Genomic DNA, 23,134 nt, shown 5'->3' with positions numbered 1-23,134 from the left:
TTTCATCTAGTATGTAATTTTACTTTTAATATCCTAGCAGCAGCTACTCTATTTCCTATTTTATACTTTATTTCCTGACTTTATACTCATTGTAATTTTCCTCTAAATACCCAGCCCTTGCTTACAAATCACAGGACAGGGTAAATATTGTTTTCTAGGTTGTCTTTGGAGACTGGAGCTGGAAGTAAAACCATATGAGGAGATCAAAACCCCATTGAAGGCAGCAGAATAAATCCAGTCTGGAGGAGTGTCAGACAAAGGCAGGAACAGCTGGATCAAGTAAAGCACGAGGAAAATTGCTTCCATCCCTAGGGGGAGGGAGAAAGATTTGTTTTGTCAGCCCAGAGCTGTGTGGGACCAACTTCAGCCGATGAAAGTTTGGATGTCAGAGTGAGGGAGGGCTCAGAAGGTGCCAGAGGGAGGGGAAGGAGGAGAGGGCTCTGCAGAAAGTGAGGGAAGGGAAGGGAAGGAGGTGGAGTAATCCTGCAGAATCTGAGCTGCTGTCCTCAGCTCTGGGGATGTAAACTGATGAGGTCATAGTGTTTTCCAGTTACAGAAAGGAAAGTTAAAGGGAAAAAAAAAAAAAAAAAAAAAAAGTCTTCAACTTGTTTTTCAAGAGAGGCGAAAACTCTGAGAAGCCGAAGAAATGGAGCAACTTGTAAAACTCCTCCTGTGGCAGATTTTGCTTCAGCAAAGTAAGCTCTGAGCTGCTGGTGTGGTGTTACTTGTTTTTATTTCAGCTGCACAACAGGGCTGGGGGTTGGCTACCAGATTTTGAAGCGTTATCTTTGCAAGACTTTGTTTAGATTCCTAAATTTGCTCTCTTTTCATCTGGGGAGGGGAGGGAATTGTAGGTTTCCTCTCTGCTTTTTGGGGAGAGAATGGAAAAATGTTTGAGGTTGTATGAGCTCTGTTCAGCATGTTTGTGCAATTTTTTTTTTCCCTATCAGCAAATTCAAAACCAATAAGCTTGGTTGTGAGTACAGCAAAGCTTTCAGAGTCAGATGTACAGGATTTAAGGTTATTTTTTGATGTTTGAAACAGCTGGGGGGCTCTGTGTGTGAGGGTTCAGATGGAGGGGGAAAAAAAGGATGTGTGGTTTTTGGGTTGCTTTTCCTCTTGTCAGCATAAAGACAGACACAGGATTCACTTTTAGGTAGCAAGAAAGGAGGGTGGGAAGTGAGGAGCAGAAGTTTTTTGGGGAGTGCTGAGCCCCTGCTCTTCCCAGCCCTGTTACAAGGCTGTGGCTGACACCTGAGCCCCTCACTTCCTCAGCACTGAGGTGGAGTAAGGTGAGCAGCTCTCCCTTTGGTCCCCAATTAATCCACTTTCCGTGTCACCACGGCATTTTTGCGATGCCCCAAGGCAAGGTTTAGGGATTGGCAGATGATGGGATCAGTCATAGGGACAGAAGGGTTAAAGTGGCTCAGAAATCTGGGGTGTGCGGTGGCTTAAAGAGGAGGAAGAGGAGGAGGAGAGCCCACAGCTGTGTGCTCCAGGAGCACCAACCAGCCCAGTGAGTCCCAGGGAGCTTTGGCAGAGCAGCCAGGGCAGGAATAGCAGGTTGGGCTGCTGCAGAGCCAGAGCTCCCACCTGAGCAGGGATGATCTCTGCCAGAGCTTCAGGTGCATTTGGGGTTTACCCGGACCCACTCCAGGCAGCCCTGATGTTCGAGCCCACCCAAATCAGGTTATAACTCAAGAAGGAGGATGAGAAGGGTGGGAATGTGTGCTCTGAGGAAATCTGTGACCCCTCCTGCAGGGGAACCACTCCCTCAAGTGTTAATGTCTCAGGGAGAACAGCTCCGTGTTTGGAGTGGCTCTACAAATCCATTCCGTGGGCCTGCAGCCAAGGGGAAGCTCACAAGGCTTTCTAAAGCTCGGCTAAAATCCCAGAAAAGCTGGGGCAGATCCCTGAGGGATCCTGTCTGTGCCCCAGGTGGGGACTGGCTCCTTGTGCAGACACAAGGATTTTCCTTTCTGCAGAGGCAGCACATTCCTGCTCTCTGCATGTTCCTACCTGCAGGCAGTGCAGGAATTGCTGGGGCTGGATGGGTGTTTAAGGGCTCTGACATCTTTTGGGAAGTGGGAGAATCTGCTGCTGGGAAAGTTGTCCCAGGAAGCCTTTAAAAATAAACAAACACAGAGATTTAGAGAAAATCCCAGAGCCTGGCTTGAGCATCAGTGGGCTTTGAAGGGAAATTCTGTTTTAGTGAAAAGCTGAGTCCTGCAGGCTGGGCAGGAGGTGAGTGGGAGAAGTTTAGGAGGAGCTGTTTTGCTCACCATATCTCTGTCTTCCAGATGAGCCCAGATGTTTCTCCTGGTTACTGCTCAGTGGGTTTAAATGACCTGGGCTTATTTATGTTACTGTCACCACGATGCTGCTGCACCAAAAGCCATCAGGGCCTCTCAGCCCCCTGAAGAGCCAGGATGGAGCCACTGCCACCCCCCAGAGGGTTTGGGGACAGTGTGGTGGCACAGAATGCTGCTTTTCCCATAATTGTGTAATGACAGAGCCCATGAAACATAAACAGAGGGATTTGTGGGAGAAAGGAGCAATCTGGCACACACAGATTTGGGGAAGAACATGTCCTTTTCTGTTCTGGTTGTTTTTCACCCCCCCCAGTATGAAACAGGAGCTCAGAGGTTTCATCAGCACCGAGCTGAGCAGCAGCTCCTGTGTTCCCAAGGAGGGAATTCAGCCCAGGATTGTTCAGGCAGGACTCAGGGGACAATTTTCTGTCCTTGTCCTGCTCCAGGGACAGAGCCTGGAGATTCTGAGCATGTCACATATCTTTCACAGCCCCAGCCTTTTGCTTCTAATTTGCTCACAGTGGGTTTTTTTTTTTTTGGTGGCTTAATTCTTCACATGAAAAATGGATGGGATTCAAGAAGTAAGAGCTGGCTCTGCCTTTTACAAGGGATTAAGAAATAGTTTTCCAGGCTGCTTTCCTCTTCCTCTACTGTGGGACCACAGAGTATCTCTGGGATCCTGCTGACTCAGCACAGAACGTGTCAGGGACAGCACAGAATTGTCTTTTGTTGGTGGTTTTTTTTTTTTGGTTTTTTTTTTTTGTTTGTTTTTTTTTTTTGTGGTTACATCACCCAGAGAAGACAAAAGTGATTCTCCATCCCATGGAACTTGAAATTTTACAATGAAAGCCACAGTTGAGTCCTGTGTTGACAGCTCTGAAGGCTGCTGAGGTTTAGATTCTGCAGATCCTGGAGGCTTGTGAGGACAGAGGTCAGAGCTGTCACCAGGTGCACGAAGAGACTTTGGTTTTACACTTGACTCACCAAAATGTCTGCTTCCAGCTGAGCCCAGTGCTGCCTCCATGGGCTGACACCTTTAGTGGGCTGTTCTTTATCTGTGTTCAGAAATCCTGCTCAGAAATCCCTGCTTCCCTTTATTTCTGCTCTCCCATCAGAGAGCTGATGGGATTCAAGAAGTAAGAGCTGGCTCTGCCTTTTACAAGGGATTAAGAAATCGTTTTCCAGGCTGCTTTCCTCTTCTTGGGTTTGGCTGGGTGGAGAGATGAATGGTGGTGTTGTCCTGGGAATCTGTGTTGGGAATCAAAAGCCTGATGCCAGGAGACCTTTCAGACCCCTCCCACACAAGGAGCAGGAGGGACTGGACCAGAGAAATGCAGAATCAAAGGAATTGGTTCATCTCTGGCAAAGTTCTTCCCGTGTGGATCTGAGTCATGTGAGTTGGAGAGAGCTGATGCATCAGCATCACAGAATTAACTGTGCAGACCAAGTGTGTGGCTGGAGAGGGAAAAGGACATAAACATCCAGATTTAAACATCAGCAGAAACAGGGAAAGTGGGGAGTAGATGGAGCAGTGACAGAGGTGGCTGCTGACTTGGAGTGTATTTGTAGTTTTTTATCCTTTTGCTCTCAGTGACACTCTTTATTTTCTGCTTTGACAGGTTCTGTGTGCTCATATTCAGGTGAGTGATGTCTCTGTAAATCTGCCAGGTTTTGTGATCATGAGGAGGAGCGAGAGGGACCCTGATTCCGTGGCATGCACAGGGGCTTCATTCCTGACTTCCATGGATTGTGCATCCCATGCACTGGTGTCTCTAAACCTGGATTAAACTGGGGTTCAGGATTAGGAAGGGTGGGCAGGACAGCTCGAGTGTACAATCCTGATAACAGACATGAATGAAATCTGTGTGTTAAAGTTTTATTTTTTAGGGAAAGGTTCTTTCCCCTCAGGCAGGCACTGACCAAGCTCCCCAGGGAATGGTCCCAGCCTCAAGAGCTCCAGGAGGGTTTGGATACCACTCTCAGGGATGCATAGAGTGGGGTTTTTGGGGTGTTTGTGCAGAGATAAGGTTGGATCAGTGATTTCTGGGTCCCTTGCTGCTCAGGACTCTTTGATTCTCCATGATAGTGCCCCATGTTGGTCTTGAAACCAGAATCAAAAGCCTGCAGAGATTCCAGCCCCTCCTTTACACACCATTAACTCCACAACCCTACAACTCTTCTCTTTGCTGTTTGCTCCTGCTTTTCCAGTCCCAGTTGATGCCATCAACCCCAGCAGTGTGCTGGTGTCTGTGCCCTGGGAATGGTCCCAACCTCAAGAGCTCCAGGATGCCACTCTCAGGGATGCACAGGGTGGGTTTTTTGGGGTGTCTATGCAGGGCTAAGGTTGGATCAGTGAATTTTGGGTCCCTTCCAGCTCAGGATTCTCCATGACAGTGCCCCATGCAGGTCTTGAAACCAGAATCAAAAGCCTGCAGAAATTCCAGCACAACCCTGACTGCCCCTCCTTCACACACCATTAACTCCACAACCCTACAACTCTTCTCTTTGCTGTTTGCTCCTGCTTTTCCAGTCCCAGCTGATGCCTCCAACCCCAGCAGCGTGGTGGTGTCTGTGCTGAACATCAGCGCTGCCCTGGGCTCCCAGGCCGTGCTGCCCTGCAAGAGCCACCGCATGGTTTGGACCCAGGACCGCCTCAACGACCGGCAGCGCGTGGTGCACTGGGACCTGCTCAGCTCCTATTATGGGGACAGCAGGATGGAGAGGCTCTGTGACATGTACTCAGCTGGGGACCAACGTGTCTACAGCTCCTACAACCAGGGCAGGATCCTCATGCCCGAGAATGCCTTTGCAGATGGGAATTTCTCGCTGGTGATCAAAGGTGTGGAGGTTTTTTCTTTTTTTTCCTCGATGGGGTTTGGGGGTTTTGGTGGAAATGAGTGGTTCACAGTATGTTTTTGATAAATGGATTTATGGTTTAGTTGAGGTGTTAGGGTGTGGGTGGGGCTGGATGATCTCTAAGATCTCTTCCGACCCAGTCATTCTGGGAATTCTGTGAATACCAGGTTTAAAAGTCTTAATTCTCAGGAGGAATTTTAAGGTTTGGAAGGGGCTGCTCAGGGAGGTGGGGGAGTCCCCATCCCTGGTCTAGGAGCAATTTTAGGTGTGCCTGACTGTCCTTGACACTTGGAATTCAGGATTCCAGGCTCTGGGAGCAATCTCAGTGCACTGGTGGCACTCACTCCTCACCGTGGTTACTTGTGCACCTCCAAGTGTATCCCAGAAACCTGCACAGCTCAGCACATTCAGCAGATCAAAACCCTCTCAACATTTCCTCTTACCAAATACCTGGACTCTTGCATTAATTAGTTTCTGCTCCTTGGGCACTTAGGGAGGTGGAGCTGGAGATTCAAAGCAGGAAGAAGTTGAGGAATTGCCCCCAAACCCTTGCATTGCTCCTGGGCAGCCCTCTGGTTTTGCTTCAAAGTGAAGCTTCCAGCTGCCCCAGGGGAGGTTCAGGCTGGATAAAGGAGGAGTTTTTCCCTGGCAAGGATTGTTAAACACGGGAATTGCTGCTTAGGGAGGTGGTGGAGTCCCCACCCCATGAGGTGTCCAAGGAAGGACTGGACTCAGTGCTCTGGGCTGGGTGACAAGGTGGGGATTGAGGTTGGACTCGATATTGGAGCTCTTTCCCAACCTCAGTGATTCTGTGAAGTTCTCTGAAGCACTGAGTGTTTTAGTTGCCTTTGAAATCGATCTGTTTTGAAGGAGAATTTGTAACAACCTGAAAGCCATCTGGGTTTTTTGTGGCTCTTTGGTTGTGTTTCAGTTCCTGGACTATAAACACTCCATGGTCCTTGTTCCCATGCCTGCTCTCAGCTAAACCTAAACCAACTTCCTCTTTCTCAGCCACCTCTTTCTTCTTTTCCTTTCCTCTTTTTATTGTGTATTAATAGAAATACACAAATTTCTACTCACAAGAGCAAATCAACTGAACGAATTATTTCATGAGGTGACCAAATTGTTGTATTGGATGAGATGATTTGTCTCTGCTTAACCCACCCTGGTGATAAGGACAGCTTAGATCAAAGTTGTTGACATCCAGACAAGGATTTGGGAAACTGCAAATGACACAAACAATCATTGTCTCAGTATAAAACACTGCATTCCTCTCTCTTTCTTCCCTGCTCTACAGGTGTTGCAGAGAGTGATGCAGGCACATACTCCTGTAACCTTCACCATCACTACTGCCACTTGTATGAAACTGTGAAAATCCAGCTGGTCATCACCAAGAAAGGTGGGTGTGGTGACACCTCCAGGCTCTACAGGAGCCTTGGGAAGCAGCAGGGAAACCTCGTGTGCTCTCTGTGCTGTTTGCTGCCTGCTTGCCTGAGTTTTTAAACCTCTCATCTTCCTTGGCCAAACAGTGCCTGGAGCCTGCTCTGCTCAGTGTTTGCTCTTGGTCATTACCAAACTGTCCCTGCTGCAGCAGCAGCACATCCCTGGTGACAATTCCCCACTAGTGACAATCCCCCCCTGGTGACAATCCACACCCTCAGCTCAGCCACAAGGACCTGCCTGTGCTCTGCCTGCTGAGCTTGCCCTGGGCAGCCTGTACTTAAAAACCCACCACACCTTAAGCCCAGCTCTAAAAGCCAGCTGTTGGCAGCTGCAGGGAGTCCCACCCATGCACACAGGCACCCATTAAAAACCCATTTAAACCTCTGGATAACACCAGTGCAGCTGCTGGGGTGGAAGTGCATCTCCTCTGCTGCTCTCACAGTGCAAGAAAAACACCCTGAGAGCCCCAATCTGTTCCTCCGTGCTCTGGCTCCTTCTGTTATTCCTTTTCAAGAGCCAAACACAGAGCAGTGCTGCTTCAGCTCCTCCAGTAATTAGGGCCTTTGTGGCCAGGAAAGCATTTCCTGCTCAGAGGATTGGGATGAAAATCCTCGTTCCATTCTTAGCTTCTGCAGGGAATTTGCTTCCTGCTCTCTGAAGCAGGAGATTAACGCTGAGTTAGAAGGAGGAGAAAGTGGCCTCTCTTCATGAAATGGCCAAGGATGTTAGAGGATAGAGTTTTTGAAGTTTTTTTTTTACTAACTGCTGAAACAAGTGTGAAAAAGCCAGGGTTGTTCATGTTTGTGCATGTTCAAGCTGTGCCATGTGGCGCTTTTAAGATTTTGGGAGGGGATGTGTTAGAGGATTCCAGTCTCCTAGACTTTTAGAATTCCAGGAGAGCAATCTCAGGTGTCTCTGGGTGTCCTTGACACCTGGAATTCAGGATTTCAGGCTCTGGGGGCAATCTCAGATGTCTCTGGGTGTCCTTGACACTTGGTGTTGAGTGGGAATTTCGCATCAACCGCCTCCACAGGATCGCAGCGTGCGACAGGGAATTGGCCTAAAATTTTACTGATTTTGGCCAAGGAAAGGAAACCTGGGTGATGCCTCAGGTTTGGCTTTTCTATTTTCCACATTCTGTGCTGCTTTAGTGTGTGGCTCTGAGCTTCCCACGAGGGGATGCTGAGCTCTCTGCACAGAGCAGAGACAAAACAATTCCTGCTCCAGCTGGGCACCAAGGACAAATGATCCAAATCTCAGCCAGGAGCACCAACAGCGTGGGCTGGAGAGAGAAAAACAAGCAGGGTGGGACTGCCTGGGCTGGAGCTGGAATGGGACAATGAACTCCAAGGTGCCAATGGAGCAGAACTGAACATTTTGTGACCAACCATCCATTTTTTGGGCCCATTTTGGTTCATCTTGGGTGCAGCCCTGGCTGGGCTCTTGTGCTGCCCGAGGTGGATCCATTGAGGAGATCCTTTAACAAATCCCTGATTTATTCTTTAGCTCTAGAATAGCTTCTGTTCTAGATCAATCTTCACGGGAAGGAAACTTAAGTGGATTATATGTGAAAAACAGGATGGGTGGGACAAAAGCAGTGGAGAAAACCCATGCCAAGGTTGTGTTCCCCAGCAGGCGAGGAGGCCAGCGAGTACTGGGACGGCGAGAAGCCAGTGCTGGTGGCCCCGGAGGGCAGCACGGTGACGCTGCCGTGCGTCAACCGCCAGCACATCTGGACGGAGCGGCACAGCGAGGAGGAGCAGCAGGTGGTGCACTGGGACCGGCAGCCCCCGGGCGTGCCCCAGGACCGCGCTGACCGCCTGGTGGACCTGTACGCGTCCGGCGAGCGCCGCTCCTACGGGCCCCTGTTCCTGCGGCAGAAGATGAACGTCACCCGCGGCGCCTTCGCCCTCGGAGACTTCTCGCTGCGCATCTCCCACCTGGAGAGCGCCGACGAGGGCACCTACTCCTGCCACCTGCACCACCACTACTGCGGGCTGCACGAGCGCCGTATCTACCACGTGGCCGTGACGGAGCCGGAGAGGGAGAGGAAGGTGGTGAACATCACCACGCACAGCGTGGTCCCTGCTGCAGGTGAGTGTCCTCTGCTGCAGGTCAGCAGTACCTGCTGCAGGTGAGTGATCCCTGCTGCAGGAGAGTGTCCTCTGCTGCAGGTGAGCGGTCCCTGCTGCAGGTGAGTGTCCTCTGCTGCAGGTGAGCGGTCCCTGCTGCAGGTGAGAGGTCCTTGCTGCAGGTGAGAGGTCCTTGCTGTAGGTGAGTGGTCCCTGCTGCAGGTCAGCCAGCCCCTGCTGTCCTTGCAGAGATGGACACTGTTGCAGTCGTCGCATTAATTCAAAGGAATGCGACCATAACCAGGCTAAGAATGATTTCATGCTGTTCTGTGAGAGACTCCAAGTGAGAAATACAATTTATAGGGAAAAAGGGAAAAGAAATAAAATCCATGCAATAATACAAAAGGAAAACCACTGACAGTCAGAACACAACCTGACACCCCTTTGGCCAGCGTGTTGGTAGCCATCCAACTTGGAGTGGCTGCAGCCCTCCTGGAGTGGCAGGCGTGGTTCTGTCAGAGCAGTGGTCCTGTAGAAAGGGTGTAGTCGGTCCAGTGAAAAACCCCAGCTGTTTCCTCTTGGGAACCTGTGGAAAGGCTGAGTCTGGTGTCCCAAAAACCCAGATTATATCCAGGTAGGAATGCTTGGCTCCTCCCTCTGGGCAGAGAATCTCACAATGGGATTTTCTAGTTCTTATCAGTCACACCATGACATTTAATAGCCCGTTATCAGCAAATGTCTCCCCTGAGAGAGGATTGGTTGAGGAAGAGATAAAGAAAAGTGCTCACTTAACATCTTGCTTCTCAGTCTGGGATGTGGCAGCAGCTCTCTGGTCACTCAGAGCAACACACAACTTCCCAGGTATCGTGCTGGGAGAAGTCTGTGAGCAGACCAGAGAAAAGAATGAGAAACAACTCAGATCGTGGCTTGCTGCAGCTGTTGTTGTGAACATGTGGAATGTGTTGTGGAGAGTTGTTTACCAGAGGGTGGTTTCTTAATTAGCCAATGGTGATGGCATTTTAACTAAAGGATCAATCAATTCCACCTGTAGCAAAGTAGGGTATAAAAAAGAGCAGTGGGTTTCTCAATAAAGATTGATCAGCCTGCTGTAATACATGGAGTCTGTGCCAGTTATTACCTGGCTGGGACCCAGTGCTGTGGCACAGGTAAAGATCAGTCTCAGAGGCCACGAGATTTTCAAGAGCAAGCAGTCATTGCTCAAATAGCTGACTTCATTCAGGTCCTTCATTACGTGGCCATGGAGAGCTTTCTAACCCAGTGTTGCCACAGATTTATTTTGCTTTTCTGACCTATCACCTTTACTCACTGCCCCAGGGCAGTTCTGCACTGCTGACAGGTCCTGAGGCAAACAAGCTGTGTTTGGTTTGTATTTTTGTACAGCTCCCTCTCCCTTTTATTGGGTCTTTTTCCTCCATGCTTTAATGGAGGTGTGGGCAGGGGCTTGATGCAGCCTTGGCTTTGCTGTCACAACTCTTCCCACCAGAGTTTCTCTCCTCTTTGCATGGGTGTTTAGGCTGTGCAAGGTGCCAGACCATGCAGAATCAACCACCAGGAATTATCCTCCACCCTTCAGCTTTTCTTGTTTTTTTTGGTATTTTTTTGCATGTGTGTGTGCCATAAACCAATTTTCATATTTTCCACTGCACTGAGCTATCATCTGTTAGCCTGTCCAAACTCAAAACCATCACACTTCGTTCAGGCAGAAAAAGAAAACAAAAATCCTAAGTTTAATATTTTTTTTTAAAATTCTTTTGGGTATAGTTCTTTATTAACACTTTAAAATATTCATTGTGTTTTAATATTTATTGGCTGTTTAATACAGAATTTTGATTTGCTTCATACATTTTTAAATAGGTTTATTCTCCTGTAGGAATTGGTTTTCTCAAGTCATAGAGACCTAAATTTTTCTCTGGGGCTAAGGTTGGTGTCCAGAAAATCCAGGCAGAGCTGAGGAGAGGTGGCTGGAGACCAGGACCTCCAAATATCAGAGTTCTGCACACAGCTCTTGAGCCTTATCCACAGATGGAAACCAGATCTTGTTTTCCAGAGTGGTTTACCCAGAAATTTATTCAGGATGCTGTCCTGGGTAGTTCCCTACCTGCTTAGAAAGGAGGTGGAATCTCGGAGTGATTTAACCTGGCTGTGCTGGAGGAATTTCCCTTGCTGGCAAAAGCCACTTCCTCTGTCCAAACCAGCAGCTTTGGGATGAGCTTTGTGCCCTGCACCACTCACAAAAATGTGCTGAGTCCATGGGAATGTGTGAGCAGTGCAGGATTCCAGAGGTTCCCTTTTCCAGCCCCTGCTGGGAGCAGCAGGGGAGGCTGAGGCATTGCCCCATTCCAGGAAAAACTGCCTGGAATTCTTCTGGGGAGCACAGCATCAAAAAGCAAACCAAGGAGCTTTTTTCAGGCAGTAGCCTCAGCTCCTGGCCTTGCTCCAAGCTCCATTCCCAGACAGGAAAGTTCATCCTGTTTGGAACAGAGGCAGGGGCTCAGCAGTATAAATGTGGTGCATGTCTGCTAAAAGAACATTTTTACTCAGGCTTTGCTCTGCAGCAGGGGCTGAGGAATCTGTTGTGCCTCATGATTAGTGCTAAAATGCTGGCAAACATTTGCCAGATTTGGGGAGAGCTTTCCACTACTTCCAGCAGAATTATTTGGTCCTTGACAGTTTGGGAAGATCGTGTTAAGGCATTTCTTCAACTTAACATTTCCCTTTCACCATTAGGATTTATTTTTCAGTGCTTAAAATGTCCTGGAATTGAATTTGGAACAGAGGCAGGGGCTCAGTGCTGCTCTCAGGCTCAGCAGTGTAAATGTGGTGCATGTCTACTAAAAATGCATTTTTACTCAGGGTTTGCTCTGCAGCAGGGGCTGAGGAATCTGTTGTACCTCATGATTAGTGCTAAAATATTGGCAACCCTTTGCCAGATGTGGGCAGAGCTTTCCACTTTTTCCAGCAGGATAATTTGGTCCTTGACTTTGAGAATATCATGTTAAGGCATTTCTTAAAGTTAACATTTCCCTTTCACCATTAGGATTTATTTTATTTTCATCATATCCTGGTTAAAATATCCTAGCAGTGAATTTGGGGCAGGTGGATGTGAGATGTGCTGAGAGATCAGATCTTGGTTACAGAACAAACCTTCATCACCCCTGCTTAAATTCTGGTGCGACCCCATGATCCTGCTCTGGGCACTGCCAGTGGGACTGAGCTGTCCCTCTGTGCCTCAGTTTCCCCAGTTATCAAATGGGATACATCCCATTGCCCAGAGTTATTAAATCTCTGTTTCCACTGTTTGTTGTTGCAGTGACCTCCTCAGTGCTGCCTAAAGTTTAAACCCAGCCCTTATCCCAGTTCTGTGGGAAAGCAAAAAGCCAGGAATAGAATTCCTCTGCTGTGGCACCATCTCATTATGGCAGCAAGGAGCCAGGGATGGGACAAAGCAGAGCTGTCACATGTTTGCAGCTTTGCAAGTGGGTTTCTTGCTTTGAATTGACATTTTTTAGCTTGGCAGGGTGGAAATCCCATGTTTTTTTCCAGCTCTGTATCCAGGGAGAACAAGGCTGCTGGAAATCCCAGTAAAAAGCAGAGTGCTGCTGGAGTGGAGCACTGGGCCACCAGAACAGAGCACATTCCTCAAGCTTTTTGATTTTCTAGGGCTGCTGTTGGCATTAGCAAACCATCATCTCTGGTTTCAGAGTGTTTATTTCAATCCACTCTTGCCTGATTTGATTTGATTTTCACTGGGTTGGTGTTTTTAAGCACTGGAAACAAACTGCCCAAAAAACCTGGAAGCAGTCGCTGTGCCAGCGCTGCCAGAAGGGTCAGGACACATCTGCTAAAGGCTGCTGTGGCTTTTGAGGTATTTCCCCTAATTTTCCTCTTATTCCCTCTGGGTAATTAGCAGGGGAACTCCCAAGGGAATGGGAGGTGAGGGCTCCTCGCTGTTCTTGCCTGGAGCTCTGTGAAAATTCCCTGTAGGGTGGGAAGGTGTAATTTCAGCTCTGTTTTGAAGGAAAAACCCTCTCCCAGCAGAGTCCTGTGGGATTCCATCCATGCCTGGGCTGGCTTTGTCCATTCCTCTGACTGTTGCAAGCAGAGAAGTTACTTCCTCTTTACATGTGTAAAACATTGACCTATTTATTTGAAATCTACAGAAAAATGTTCCATGTAAAAGTTTTGAGTTCCTCTTTCCTCTGCTGTGGAACAAAAATCCTGCTGCACCCTCAAAAGGAACGGAATCTTGGCTTCCCTCTGTTTTTGAAGGGGGGGGGTTTATTTATTTTATTGATTTTATTTCATTTCAAAGGAAGCTGATTTTTTGGCATTGAAAACTCTTCCCACTCCATAAATTATAACCCTTGGCAAGGAGGAGCTGCTGTCTGGAGCCAGAGCAGTGTGGAGTTTGTGTTGAAAGGGACCCAGAGGAGGGTTGTGGGACCCTCTGGAAGATTTGGGGCTGACTTTGCTCTGGAATTTCCCCCTGTGAGAACACTCTGATGGGCAGGGATCACTGTTCCCAGGGAAGGGATCCTGTTAAACCCTGGGAATTCTCATCTGGTGAAGAGCACAGCATCTCCCACCTGCCAGAGGTGCAGGGTGGTGTAAACCAGGCATGGCTTAATTCTTGCAATTCCGAATTTCTCCCTGAGTGTTCCCACCTGAGATCCCATTTCCAGTGATGCCCTTTTCTCCTTCCCTCAGATCCAAATGTGGTCAGGGGCCACAATGTCATCAATGTCATCATCCCTGAGAGCAGGATGCACTTTTTCCAGCAGCTGGGCTACATCCTGGCCACCCTGCTGCTCTTCCTCATCCTCCTCATCATCGTGGTGCTCGTCACCCGCAGGCGCCGGCAGAGGGGTGAGTCCAGGGAAAACCTGCCCTGCTCTGCAAATAATTCCTGCAAGGAGCAGTGCTGCAGGCAGGGATCCCCTCCTGGAAAACCAGGAACCTGCCCACTGGGGAGGACTTGTGGGCTGGTGTGGTGTAAAAATATCCAGACTTTGATTTTATGGAATTCTTGGTGTTGGAAAAGACCTCCAGGGTCACCAAGTGCAGGCTTTGGCTGAACCCCACTCCAGATTTCCTCTGTAGAGTGGAAAAGATCCCTTCACAGGTGGGATTTATCCCTTGGGAACTCAAGTTTCCAGGTCCCTGCTGTGCTGGGTGACTCTGTGGGATCCCATAAAGGGACACTGGGATCTCTGGATGACACCCACAGCTCTGATTTTGGGTTCCACACACCAGGAATGGGTCTGGACTGGCTCTGACTGCTCATTCTGCTTTTTCCTCCTGGTTAGGTTATGAATACAATGTGAAGAAATATGGAGAGTAAGTAGAATTAATTTTAATATAAGTAATATTATTAATTAGGTTGAGAATGCATTAAAATGAAATCATGGGCCGGCCTCCTCAGCTAATAGCCTAAACCTTAAAATCTGGTTCAGCCTAACCTGAAAATCTGGTGAGGAGGAGGAAGTGGAAGGAGAAAATGATTTGTGGGGCTGATTTGGCAATTGAATTTCCTCTTGGTGCTCTTTGGGAACTGATTCAGGGATGGAGTTTCTGTGAGATGTCCTTGGGAGCTGGTGGGAAAGGAATAATGCACAGATCTGCTGTGAGATGGGGCCAAGACCATGGAGCCCCAGACCTTGTTTTATAGGATTAAAGTGGAATAGAGAAGGGAATTCCAGGATTGGCTGCCCATTGTTCTAAGATTTGAATCAACATGTGGGAAAAAAAAAAAAATCTCCAAAAAATTAGAAAAGCTAATGGGGAAAAGTGTGAAAGGAGACAGTTATTAAAGGATGGGACCATTTTCCACCATTATTCCCTTTTCAGGAAGGATGTGAATCTTAAAGAATTCACAGTGGACACGACAGATCTGACCCCACAGAAAAGTGAAGACATCAGGCTGGGTAGGTATCCCTGGCCACCAAACCAGGCCAGAATCCTTGTAAATCTGAAATTTCTAGTGGCACTTGGATATTCTGCAGTGACTTAACCCATTCTTGAACCTCTGGAAGTGGGTATGGACTTTATTTGACCAAAACTGGGTAAGGAGGAGTCCTGAGTTAGTTGAGTTCATTGTCTTCAACTTCTGTTGGAGCCACTTTGGTTTAACTTTCTGATTTTCTCCTCCCTGGCTGTCAAATCATTCAGTGAACATTTGGGCCTTCTGTCGAGATCTGTGGTAGCAATTAGGGCAGATGAACAGAGAATGAGAGGAAGAGAATTTGCAGCAGAGGCCCTGAGACAGAAAAGAGAAAATACAAATCCCCCTGGAAGTTGTGGTAAAATGAAAGCCACTGGGAAGAGGGGAAGGAAGCTCATCTCACACTGTGAAAGTGGTTTTTTTTGGGATTTATAGGATGGATCTGGGGAATTTCCAACATTCCTGAAGGAAGATGCTGCTCCTTGCTGGGGTTTGAAGGTGCAGCCTTGAGTTGGTTGTGTCAGTAATTGATCAGGGCTTGGTTCTTGCTGGGATTTGGAGTGAATCCATTTCACAAAACTGCTGCTCCTGGCTGCACCACCCTGAGGTTCCTGAAGCCTTGTCATGATGCCAAGCTCACCCCAGCTGCAGTTTGCTTGATAAGCCAGGAAATTATTATCCCTTTGATTTTTTTATTTGCATCCCCAGTAAAGGTTCAACCTTTAAAAGAACAAGCTGACAATCCTTAGGTCCTAAGAATTGCTGTAAAGGCCCCAGCAAACAAAAAATTGGAAAGGAATTGCAGAGGGTGGGTTGCAAAAATCCTTCTCTGTGTGTCCCAGGAGAGTAAAATCTCTGGATAATTGCATCAGTCACCTCCAGGTGAGCTTTGAGGAGATAATCCAGAGCTGGGAGGATCTGTGGTGCCTGTGAGGAGCAGGGAGCTGAAGTTTGCACAACTGATTAATGCCAGGGGCTAAAATGAAGTCAGAGCAGTTTTCCTGCTGAGTAACTCCACAAATAATTCCTAGAAATCAGAGGTGCCAGACCTAGAGCACAGCAAGGAAGGACTGATCACCTCTGTCTTGCTCATAAAACTTCTTGTTTTCTTGAATTCTGCTCCTCCCTTGAACAGATTATAAAAACAACATCCTGAAGGAGAAAGCTGAGCAAGCCAGAAGCTTCCCAGCAAAGAACATTGATTTAGACAAAGGTAATCATGACTTTCTTCCCCTTAATTGGTGGCTGTAAGGACCTTCTGATGGGAACAGTCCATCAGTGAGTGACCAAGCCATGGCCAAAGAGGAATGAGAAACCTCATGGCAAAAGCAGGAATGAGAAGCCAGCTCCCTTCCCATCCTTTCATCAAGGAGCCACAAGATGCAAGCAGTGATTAGGCTTTTAAAAACTCTGGGCATGGCACAAATTGGAATTTTTTCTGGATTGGAAAAAGAAAGCCTGGCAGGGCTGGAAGAGTGCCTGCTCTGCTGTGACCTCAGAGGGAGGGAGGTGCAGCCCAAAAATGTCCTGGCGTAGTGTTTGGGCAGAAAACACTGTGCAGAGGGAGAGTGTTTGGAGTGGAATTAATTTATGGGTAATGGGCAGTTACTTCATCCAAGAAAAGCAAACAGCTCTCCCTCCCTGGGGGCTGAATCCTGCTCCAGGATTGATCCCCAGGGCTGTGCCTCTGTTTGTGGGACAGCCCTGGTGTCAAGCAGGGCTTGTGATCAGCTCTGAGATTCCATGACTCATTCCAGGAGAATTAGGATTTAATAAATGGGGCTGAAATGACACCAAGCAGGGGATGGAGAGCCCAGGAGCTGTCTCTGATGGAATTCTCCTGGCATTTTCTCCTGCAGGGTGGATCAGGGCAATGATTTAGCCCCAGTCTGTCTCACTTTTTGATATCAGGGTTGTGGGTGACTGCAAGTGCTCACCCTAGAAATAAATCCCTATTTTTGTGCTTCTTTCAATGGTTTGAAATCTCTCTCCAGGTGCTGACCCCCCCTTTTCCATTTCTTTCAGATTTCAGAAAGGAATATTGTAAATGAAGACACTGCCAAGCTGCTGGCTGGACCAGAAGCTTCCATCCAAGATAGATAATGTGGAAGAGAGATGCCTTTTCTTAATTCCATCTCCCTCCAATTCCCACAGAACTTTTTCCACATCCACTTTTTCTGTACCCCACACAAGGGTGCAAATGCTTCATGCAAGAGTTAAACTGCCTTGTGTGCATTTATGGGGTTGGGTTGCCTTTTTCTTCCTCTGTTCTCCCAATCCTCCCTCCCCCTTTTCTTTCTTGACAATTATTGTTGGATTTTATGCATCGATGATTTTTATGAGCTGAATCAGCAGAGGTTTTGCTTTGATGTTATTGCTTTAAATAAAACCACCTGCATTGCTATTCCTGAGCCATCCTTACACCAGGCATTTTTCCATGTGGTGGATCCATCAGGATAACAATGACAAAAGCTGATCCCTGTCCCAGGCTGACAAAAATCATTTCACACAGAACTTGGCACCTCCCAGGTGAAGCACAAGGAGCACAGCCCTCCCAAAACCTCCTTTTATCAGTGGGGAAATGTCAGTATCCTCATTTTCCAGGGAAAGGGAAGCACACCAATGGCTGAGGGCTCAGCTGAGAGCTGAACTCTGCATTTCTCACCCCATTTTTGTTGATTTGTTTCTGTTTCAGCACAGCCCAGAGCAGATTTGGCAGGAGCATTTGGTGGATGCAGTCACAGTGCTGTAAATGCCAGTCTCAGGTAGATCAGGACCAGGAATGTTGTGCAGGAATGTTGAGCTCAGCCCTGGGTGGAACCTGGGATGGGATTTTTCTGCAGCCCTGGGGTGGATCCAGGCCACACCAAAGGTAGGACCCAGAACAGGGAGATGGTTCCAGGAGGAACAGCAGGAATTGTCATGGACCAGGGGCTCAGAAAGGAAATCCAGGATGGGGATGAGTCCATTCCCATGGATTTGGAGTGGATTCCTGGAGGGGGGTTCTGCCTATGAGCACTGTCAGGTGGGGCTGCCAAAAAATAGGAAGTTGTAATGCAAGCAGGTCCAAACTTCAGGAAAGCTGTAAATAAGTTCAGTTCTTGGGGCATGGAAGGAAAAGGGTTTCCTGCTGTTGGGAGGGTGGTGACAGGGACTTGGTGAGGGTGAGGGTGGCCAGGGATTGTCATCCCTCTGTTTGGTGGCCTGGAGGGGGTGGCAGAGGAGGGATTTGTGTGGATGGAGCTGGGGCAGCATCTCCAGGTCTCTTTTCTTGCCAATTTGGGTGTCTTGTCTGACTAAATCCCATTCCAGCCCCCCTGTTCCTCCTCCCACGGGCACGGGGATCTCTGCTGGCTGTGGCATGGTTCCTCAAAAGCTGAGCTCAGCTCTGCCCAAAACGTGGTGGGTGAGGCCTCCGGAGGGGCTGTGCTGGCTCTTCACGAGCTGGGATGTCACAACAATGCACTTTTAATGACAAATAGAGCATGGACATTTTCCCACCTATTAATATGTCTGTTACTGAGGGCTGTGTTAAATAATTGTATTGGGGGGCCTTATTTTCAATGCCTCCAAGCAGTAAAAATATTAATAATAGAACAGGACTAGAGGTGCAGGTGAGCCTTCCCAAGCTGCATCTGAGCAGATCCTCATCCTTTATTTTTTTGACCCTTCTGAGAAATTGGAAGGGCCGAGAACTTAAAGAAACTGCTCTCCACAGGTTCTTCTGTGATTTGTAATTAATCACCTTTATCCTCACTGACCATCCACCCCCAAAAGTGCCCAGGATTAGTGCAGAGGAAGGTCTGGGGTTGATCCCAAGCCCCTTTTTGCCCTTCCCCTGACGCAGAGAGGGATTTTTACCCTGCCCTGAAAGCCAGGCTGCATTCCTGCAGGTGCAGGAGGCTGTGCTGGTTATTCCATCAGGGTGGCACAGCCTCAAATAATTGTCATTAAAGTCTCTCTCCCTCCCTTTCAAGTCTGTGAGTCAAAGGTTGGAGGTTTTTCCTTGCCAGCTCCAATTGCTCAGCACAGCTCAGAGTGGGGTTACTCATAAACTCCAGAGGCATTTCAGCATTTTGTCTGACTCCTGGGCTGCAGAGTAGCTGAAGGAGGGCAAAAATGAATATATTCTCTGAAACAAGGGCTGGGAAGGGCTCTGTGAGTTCCTCATCTTTGCTTTGATCACTGGGTTTGGGTAATGGTCAGGGATGCCAGGTGGGGATGGGGTGGGATTCTGGCCCAGGATAACCCTCCCTGATCAGGATGAGATTCTAGCCCAGGATAACCCTTCCAGGTGAGGACAGGATGGAATTCTGGCCCAGGATAATCCTCTCTGATCAGGATGAGATTCTGGCCCAGGATAATCTTCCCTGGTGAGGACAGGGTGGGATGGGATTCTGGCCCTTTTTCCTTCAGGAGAGGAATGTTGTGTGATTGGCCTGGAGATCACCACTGTGGCTTCCACCAGCAGCCACTCTGTAATTTAGCAAATTAAAATTCTGGCTGAGAGAGAGCCAGGCAAGGGTTGGGTAACCAAGAGGAAAAAAAAAACAAAAACAACTGCAAATTTTTTTTTTTTTTTGGTTATTTTTTAATGCAGAGGAATGAACCAAGGCTGTTTGCCTGAAATCCTGGTGAGAATCCTGCATTCTCAGTCTGTGGCACTGCTGGGAAATCTGTGGAAATGAGAGGGTTCCACATGGAATTCCCCCCTGGGCTGGGCAGGAGCACTGCTCCTTCTTCCCAAACAATTTGGTTTTCTCTGTCCTTTTCTCTCCCCAATCTGGGACTTGCCTCTTGTGGAGGAACACTTGTTTGATGTGTGTATAGCACTTGGCCTGGGTTATTCAATGTAATTTTCTCTCTGTGCCAATGAATTGCTGCACTTTGATAAACTTCTTTACCTTCTTTCCCCATCACAGTCTCCCTGGTTTCCTGAGACATAGATTTTATATTCAATTAGTTAAAATAATAATATTAATAATAATAATAATCTTCCCCAGTATTTGTACAGCAGTTACACTCAGTGAGAACTTTGCCTCGATGAGGGCAGAGAAATCAAAGTTATTTAGAGTAATAAATGGACTGTGAGCTCTTGGTGTGGGATAAGGAAATGGTGCTTGGCAGTGACCTTAAAAGGGGTTAAAATTGAGACTACAACTAAAACCCTCTTTTCAGCTCTGTGAACACTCTCCAGACTAAGAATTTCCTCCATAAATCTTGTTCTTTCCTTTGTTGTAACAGAATTAATTCTCATTATTATTGTTGCTTATTTTTTACCATTGGTAGAACTCTCCAAACATTTAAGAAATAAAGGAGAATAAAATGGACTTTCCAGCTCAGGCTGATTTTATTTCTTGCCCTTTTGGAGGTGTTCTCTCAGCCAGCATTAGATAATTCTTCCCAATAACTGTGCAGGATTGTTTCATCTCAGAGCATCCCAAAGTGCCTGACAAAGTGCAGATTGGATCCAGTAAATTATTCCAGAGATTCCGATAAAATTTCCACCTGAGACATCATTATTTGACAGGGTCATGGGGCCCCCAGAGGAATTTCAGCTCTCCAGAAATGTTGTATAAGGAACAAATCTGCAGCTGGAGATGGAGCTCAAAGCATCCAGCAGAGAGGAAGGCTGGCAGCCCTTCCAGAGGATTTCATTTGGTAGGTCCAGAAGGGAAGATAACATTTCCTGCTGGAATTTACATCTCCCTGCCAGCCCAAATTCCTCTTTTCCTTGCAGGACTAACACCTTGCAAAGTTCCTGCTGCACATTCTGCTCCTGCAGCACTTCCAGCCCCTGAGCACTTCCCCAGCTGGCAGAGCAGAGTTCTCCCAGGGACACTGATGGAAAAAGCTCCTGCACCCTGCAGGGACAAGGATTGCAAGGATCAAGGCAGGATATTGGGATAATTCACTTCTGGGGGGGATTTTGGAAGGAATTAGAGATCTTTGAGTTGGTTTTGATCCCAAGATTTATTTTTCTTATCTTCTACACAGGCAGGAAGGGTGAGTTCAGCTCACATCCTCACTGCATGGCTCAGAGGGTCACAAGACCCTTAGTTATAAGACATTTTAAGGATAAAACATTGCCAACAAGGATATTTATGTTTTTGACCCAATCCTTAAATATTTCATCTTATGGACTTATAGTGTGAGCTTTCTTAGCCAATCATGTTATGAAGGCAAACCTACAGTTCTGCAATCTAAACTCTTACTTGTATACCTTAAACTTTTTGTATGTTTAAACATCAATCTTTTCTATCTAAAAGGTTTAGATATAAAAGGTCCAGGGGACCTAAAACACAAATAAATGTTGATTACATTTAAGCCCCGGGGAGCTTTGCAGAGGTTACTGCAAAGTCTTTTGCTTCCCTCTAGTGTTTAATGTCTCCATTTCCCTGTCAGTGACTGCCCAAGGTCCACTGCACACACAGGGAGAATAAAAAAGGATAAAACCTTGCAGATCTTGCAGACCAGATCCAGGAGAAGTTGAAATTTTCTCTGCTTCTCATTCTGTTCTGGGATAATTTCCATCTTTAGTTCATCTTCTGCATCTATCCCAATCTTGCCAACAATCCTCAAAGTGAAATTTTGTTACTTTACAGAGAAATCCTTGATGTGAAAACCACCCGGGACACCTCTGGGCAGGTGCTCAGAGCTTTGTTTTCCCTTTTCTCCCATCTTTTCACACCCTTATTTTGTGAAATATTGGCAAAATTTTTGCCCAAGACCAGAGGGTTCAGTTATTTCCCCATGGAATATTAAGGTAATGTGTTCAAGAATTGTTTTAGAGATTCTCCAGTAAAAATTTAGAAGTGCCTAAACCAAGAACATCTTGGGGCAGTAGTTTAGGTTAGAAGCTCTGCTGAGCACCCAGAATGGGAAGAGCTCTGAGACAAGCAACAGGCATTGCTGTAATTCTAGAAGGCTTTTAAAAAATAGCTTTTTTAAAGGGATTGCTTATTCCCTGTGTGGTAACTGCTGTGAAAATGAAGAAAAGGGTGAGCAGCTTTTATCCCTCCGCTCCCTGCAGGACTATTCCCTCTATCACAGAGAGCACAGCACTGTTAGCAGGAGATTTGGTGCCTCTTATTTATTTTTTGCTGAAGTGTTAAGGCCTGAGCTGTGCTGGACACGAGGTTTTAGCCCTGCTGGGCCAGGGGTGTATCCTGCTTCCCTGTGTCCTCTCCTTAATTGGATTAGCTGCTGCTTTGACTGCAGCATGAAAGTTATCTCCTCTCTTCTGTGCTTTCTGGGGAGCTTTTTGTGAGTCCCAGAGCCAGCCTGATGGCTCTGCTGTGGGGTAATCAGCTGACAATTATTATTTCCAGCTGTCAGAAGTGAAAGAGAAGCTCAGGGAGCAAGAACAGCTCTCAGCAGGTTCAGGCTCTGGGAGGGCACCTGAGGAGCCCAGGAGGTCCTTAAGTACCAACTGAGGGGACCAAATGTTAATGTTTTGCCCGAGTTTCATGCTGCAAGAACTCCATAAAGCTCAGGAGCTCAGGAAATATTGCTCATGGCAGAGTTATGATCCCACCAAAGGGAAATTTCCCACTGATGCATTCGTGGTGCACTTCCCATGCCAGGAGCACTCCGGGGTGCTTGCAGAGCCTGGTAGGACAGAAAGCTAAACTCATATTTTTATAGAAATCTCTGTTATTCTCCTAATTGCAAAACTGAGAGTGAGAAACGCTTGGCTATCTTGGAAAGAAATGTATTTAAATATAAATAACTCTTGAAAAAGACTCTTTCAGGTGCCCTAAATTGGTGATTCCTGGTGATTCAAACCAGCACCATGGACCCCCCTTCTCTCCTTTCCTCATCCCCATCCTTTTCCCCTTTCCTGTCCCATAGTCTTCCCTATCCCCATCCCATCCTCTCCCTTTCCCCATTCCCATCCCCTTTCCCTATCCTCATCCTCTTTCTCATCCCATCCTCTCCTCATCACCATTCCCAATCCCTTTTCCCTATCCCCATCCCATCCTTTTCCTTAACCCTTCCTTTTCCCATCCTATCCTCTCCCCTTTCCCACCCCATCCATTTCCCTATCCCCATCCTCTTTCTCTTTCTCATCCCATCCTCTCCCCTTTCCCCATTCCCATCCCTTTTCCCTATCCCCACGCCATCCTTTTCCTTATCCCCTTTCCCATCCCACCCTCACCCCTCTCCTCATCCCCATCCCATCCTCTCCCCTTTCCCCATCCCTTCCATTTCCCTATCCCCATCCTCTTTCCCATCCCATCCTCTCCCCTCTCCTCATCACCATTCCCATCCCATCGGTCTCCCCTTTCCCCATCCTCTTTCTCATCCCATCCTCTCCTCTTTCCCCATTCCCATCGTCTCCCCTTTCCCCATCCTCTTTCCCATCCCATCCTCTCCCCTTTCCCCATTCCCATGGCTTTTCCCTATCCCCACCCCATCCTTTTCCTTACCCCCCTTCCCATCCCACCCCACCCCATCCCTTCCGCGCCCTCCGCCGCCGCGGGCCG

General features: G+C 47.7%; 1 protein-coding gene across 2 annotated transcripts; it reads left to right on the top strand.

Annotated features, from left to right (window-relative positions):
- Window positions 1-442: 442 nt before the first annotated feature.
- Window positions 443-17,056, top strand: MXRA8 (matrix remodeling associated 8). Of its 2 annotated transcripts, none has more exons than XM_021529845.3 (10): window positions 443-695; window positions 3,932-3,952; window positions 4,843-5,151; window positions 6,466-6,567; window positions 8,247-8,705; window positions 13,412-13,570; window positions 14,011-14,041; window positions 14,552-14,628; window positions 15,781-15,858; window positions 16,671-17,056. In XM_021529845.3, exons 1-10 carry the CDS (start codon window positions 647-649, stop codon window positions 16,694-16,696), a joined length of 1,311 nt encoding a protein of 436 aa, XP_021385520.2. In that variant the 5' UTR covers window positions 443-646; the 3' UTR covers window positions 16,697-17,056. The 2 variants fall into 2 exon arrangements, with proteins under 2 accessions (XP_021385520.2, XP_031362514.2); XM_031506654.3 differs by having other exon boundaries at window positions 8,244-8,705.
- The last annotated feature ends 6,078 nt before the right edge of the window (window positions 17,057-23,134 follow it).

Source organism: Lonchura striata, chromosome 21 (assembly GCF_050655825.1).
Source record: "Lonchura striata isolate lonStrDom1 chromosome 21, ASM5065582v1, whole genome shotgun sequence".
Taxonomy (NCBI): domain Eukaryota; kingdom Metazoa; phylum Chordata; class Aves; order Passeriformes; family Estrildidae; genus Lonchura; species Lonchura striata.
The sequence above is the reverse complement of the archived record's forward strand: the minus strand, read 5'-3'. Positions and strand labels throughout refer to the sequence as shown.